The 4,013-nt window shown below is 52.3% G+C and overlaps 2 protein-coding genes across 2 annotated transcripts, besides 9 other annotated features; both read left to right on the top strand.

The window, feature by feature from the left end:
- Positions 1 to 16: 16 nt before the first annotated feature.
- Positions 17 to 49: a microsatellite.
- Positions 50 to 87: 38 nt separating this feature from the next.
- Positions 88 to 136: a microsatellite.
- A 64-nt stretch (positions 137 to 200) lies between these two features.
- Positions 201 to 220: a microsatellite.
- Positions 221 to 248: 28 nt separating this feature from the next.
- Positions 249 to 289: a sequence feature (GA-rich).
- Positions 290 to 306: 17 nt separating this feature from the next.
- Positions 307 to 333: a microsatellite.
- A 25-nt stretch (positions 334 to 358) lies between these two features.
- Positions 359 to 391: a microsatellite.
- A 359-nt stretch (positions 392 to 750) lies between these two features.
- On the top strand, positions 751 to 1,137 carry TraAM80_08547 (uncharacterized protein; the record flags this gene model as incomplete). Its single annotated transcript, XM_029385291.1, has 1 exon — positions 751 to 1,137. One exon carries the CDS (start codon positions 751 to 753, stop codon positions 1,135 to 1,137), a length of 387 nt encoding a protein of 128 aa, XP_029234900.1.
- Positions 1,138 to 1,225: 88 nt separating this feature from the next.
- Positions 1,226 to 1,273: a sequence feature (A-rich).
- Positions 1,274 to 1,811: 538 nt separating this feature from the next.
- Positions 1,812 to 1,849: a microsatellite.
- A 32-nt stretch (positions 1,850 to 1,881) lies between these two features.
- Positions 1,882 to 2,610, top strand: TraAM80_08546 (uncharacterized protein; the record flags this gene model as incomplete). The annotated part of the gene is made up of 1 exon (XM_029385290.1): positions 1,882 to 2,610. The coding sequence occupies one exon, from the start codon at positions 1,882 to 1,884 to the stop codon at positions 2,608 to 2,610; it is 729 nt and encodes a 242-aa protein (XP_029234899.1).
- Positions 2,611 to 3,490: 880 nt separating this feature from the next.
- Positions 3,491 to 3,509: a microsatellite.
- Between the last annotated feature and the right edge of the window lie 504 nt (positions 3,510 to 4,013).

Below are 4,013 nucleotides of genomic sequence, written 5' to 3'. Positions count from 1 at the left end.
TCTCCACACACCCAACTATATATATATATATATATATATATATATATATCACGTCACCTGCGATGCATTCCGTACCACGCGGGTGCGGAGAGAAAAGAGAAGACAGACGACAGGGAGGGGTGAGAGGGAGAGAGAGGGCTTTGCTAGCGCATTGGGACGTGAAATGCCTTGCCTTTCTTGTTTTTTAAATTTATTTTATTTGGAGGTGGTGGTGGTGGTGAAGAGGTTGTATATTTTATTGTCTATATTCTCTCCTTTACCTCATGTCTCTCTCTTTTCTCTCTCTCTCACACACACACACTATATATACACATACACATACACATACACATATATGTATAGTGTGGGAAAAAGAGAGAGTGGTGGCAGCAGTAGTAGTCGTAGTATTAGTGGCTCAGGCCTTGGCTGTGGGGGAAATAAACGATGACGATTGTGCACAACCCCAGCCTGACGCGCGTTCTCAACCACATCACCCCGCAGCGCCTTGAGCTAACGCTGATGCTTCTGAAGAAGCGGAAGAAGAAGCTGCGCTACCCTGGCAGCTACCTTCAGCACTACAATGATCGCATGTTTCTGTGCAACGCCATGGAAGGACTAAAAGGGATGAAGTTTATTCTTGAGCGTCACCATCACAGGGCCTAGTATTGCCACCCCACCCTTTACTCGGAACGCTGCGACATTCGCACCGTCAAACTAAAGGGGTCACAGTTTGATCGGCTGGGAAACTTTACACGTAGTACGTGGGACTGCATGATAGCCACCACAAACCTCTTCCAGGACTCAACCTTCCGCCGCCACCTCATGGCCATTCACAATGATGAGGCCATTGCCCTGCTGGAAGGCTGGGGTGTGAAGTATGTGCTCCTGGACGAAATAAGGAAGCCGATGGTGCAGGACAGCTTTTACGTGCGACACCAGCTCTACGCGCATAAGTTTCCGTACATTCCCGACCCTGTCACCGATGCTTACTACGGCGACGCCGACTGGAATTGGAAGGGAACTGAGAAAATTGACTATACACAGCACGGTGCGGAAACGAAGGAGACTCGGAATGACTTCCGGAGCTTATGGTCATCTGCGGTTAGGGAAGCCGCCGGTACGTCGGCCGTGAAAGCGAGCAAGCTGGCGCCGTCTTAAGTGGTACGACGGCATCAACGACTCCAAATGAGGAGAAATAAAACCAAGGAGTGTAACAACGCACAGGGTGGGCTCGTGATGGGGGGGATTTATTATTATTGTTGTTATTTTTTCCTCTTTTTTTTTGTTTAGTTTTGACGGGGAGTAGTGGAAGTTGTGTAGTACGCGTATTATCATCCGCAGGACAAACAAGTGGTGTTCCTTGCTCTAGTGGGCAATCGTATTGTGTGTGGACCGTGTGTGTATGTTTTTTTTTTGCTTTCTTTGCTAGTGGAGAGGGTTTCTGCGGGGTGGGTTGTATCATTCATGTTGCGTTTCTTCGTCCTGGCTGTCGTTGACGGTGGTGGTGTGTGCGTGGGTGTGTGTCATGGGCAAAACTGCCGGCGTTTGTGGGTAACACGCCGCATTGGTACCTTTTTGCTGGCTGCTGAGCTCTGGGCTTTGTGTGGATGACATCAACACCGTTGCACTCTTTCAATATACGTTTTTTTTTCCGTTTCTTCTCCCCTCGTTTTTCGTGTGTGCGGTTCTTGCCAATTAGGATCTGTGCAGGGGAGGAGGCGCACACCCACGCCCACACGCGCCACAGCGTTAAGAAGCGGGGTCTTCTCGTCCCCTCCGTTATCTTTTTTTCCCCACCACTACGTGCTCCCCACGGAGCCTGCACGGCGCCGGTGTGTGTGTGTGTGTGTGTGTGTCTGGTTTTTGTTGTTGCTTCGGCACTGAGCGGCGAGAAGGCGGACGATGCTGCAGCATACGAGTAGGTTGCTTGCGGCCTCGCCAGGGGTCGGAATCGCTCCGGAGACGACACCTGTCAAGTACGTCCCATCCATGCTGAACATCCAGAACATGATGTGGTGGAACGGACGGCGTAGCACGTACCGCGCGACCTACCGCGAGAAGACGTGGTATGAGGTGAGCCGCATGGGCGCATATGCGAAGGGGCGGCGCCCCATCATGCGCCAAAAGTACTCTCCGGAGGCGCTGCGATTGGCGCTCTCTATGGTGCCGGATTGGTTTGAGGTGGCGGACGTGCCGCGCCCGCCCCAGCGCATTCGTGCGCAGTCTGAGGGCATTGTAGGGCGCTGGTACAGCAACTTTTGGACACTGCACGCGGTGAGGTATCAGTGTCGGCTGGCCAACGTGGAGTGGCCCTTCGGGGAGCGGCAGCGGCCACGTACAAACTACGACGAGCCTTTCTTCTTTGTTGACTTTGAGGAGAGCAAGGCGGTGAGGGACTACCGCAGTCGTTGGATCAACGTAAATCGTAGTTTGGTAGGCATGACAAAGCGCATGAAGGAGGCGGAGGAGGAGACGCGTTACATGCAATTCCGGAAGCAGCAGGACACATTCTGGTCCAACCGCAAGGTGTTAGTAAACCGCGTGAAGTCGATGTATAATCAAGGCACCATGGCATCCGCCAAGGAATTGCCCATCAAGACCATCAATATCAAGGCGTTCTTAGCGGAATGAGTGAAATGCAAAGCTGGAAAGAGGTGGAAGAAGGCAGAGAGAGAGGTGAGAGATGCATACATACTGCAGTGCCACATACAGCAGAAAAAGCCATTGTGTTCAAGTATTAATGTGTATATATTTTTACGGGTACTTTAGAGTTGCTTTGGGAAGAGCCATTCACCATGGAGTGCCATTTCTTCTTGTTTCCTCCTTTGCTTCTGCCTTTTTTCTCCCTTTCTTCCTCTTACTAGGCTCTTTGGGTTGGGCTTGGGGTTTAGTGTGTGCGTCGCTGGCAAGTGGCACGGATGAAATTTGTTGCCGGCACGCAGCAGTTGGAGCTGGAGGGGGGCTTTGCTTTCACCCGGGTGTTGGACGAAGGCGTGGAGTGAGCGATGATGTTGGTGCGGCGATGTTGAATGCGGACGGTCGTGCCATTGCCCGTTGCTTGTTTCTGCAGACATCTCATTTACATACGAATGGAATAAACAAGTTTTCCCTTGAGAAGTTTATTTTTATATAAACAAATATGTACGTGTGTGTATTCCCTGATGCCTCGCACGAGGTGCCGAATGAGTGTGAGTTTTTGTTATCTTCTGCTTTTTGCAGTGCCAGGAAGGCGGGAAATGGCCTTCCAAAGGCGTTTTTGGCGCTAATGCTGTGGACCGCACCGGTTGAGAAGCTCTCACCATATGACAACTTGGAAATGATGTGGAAATGAGTGAGACGTCCACTTTTGGCATGTGCACGTTCTATGGCCTACACGCCCGTCCGCACGTATTTTCCACTTCTGCCGCCAGAATGAATTGCTCAGTGTTCTTTACATCTTCATTTCAACGCGCACACACACATCCCCGAGAAGCAGTTGCAGCTGTGTCTTTCGGGTGTGGTGTTGGAGCTACCCCCCCCCCCCCCTCCCCATTTGGCATGACGTAAAATGCGGGACAGCGGGCAGGTGAGAATGGCGGGCAGGGGGTTTCCCGTCAACCTGCTGGGAGAAGCTGCATCGCGCGGCACCCGGTGCCCTTCGTCTCGCTGCTTTTTCTACCTCTTCTTTTCTTTGTTGTGGGCGTTGTGTTGCTCTGTTCAGGGAACCTTCCCCCTCTGGAGGCGTATCAGGTGGGCGGCGCTCACGATGCCATGCGGAACGAGAAGACCCTGAATGCGGAGTTGAGCCGCTGGGCAGACAGGCTTAGCAGGCTACATACCCCGCTGGAGATGAAAAACGTGCCTCCGTCACTGTTCGACGTGACTGAATTTGTGGAGTTGCGGGTGGCGGTGGACGGTGTTTGATTGCAGGCCTTTGGCTAGTGCGGCAGAGCTGACCTCCTAGCGCCAGACAACATCTCCGGGCGCTTCGGCAGGCGGAGCGGCTCATTGAGGCTGCCACGGGCTACGATGGTCTCTGTTTGAAGAATACTTTT

This window comes from Trypanosoma rangeli (genome assembly GCF_003719475.1).
Source record: "Trypanosoma rangeli strain AM80 chromosome Unknown Tra_15.4_contig_00429, whole genome shotgun sequence".
NCBI lineage: Eukaryota > Euglenozoa > Kinetoplastea > Trypanosomatida > Trypanosomatidae > Trypanosoma > Trypanosoma rangeli.
This window is presented reverse-complemented; position numbering and strand designations above follow the sequence as displayed.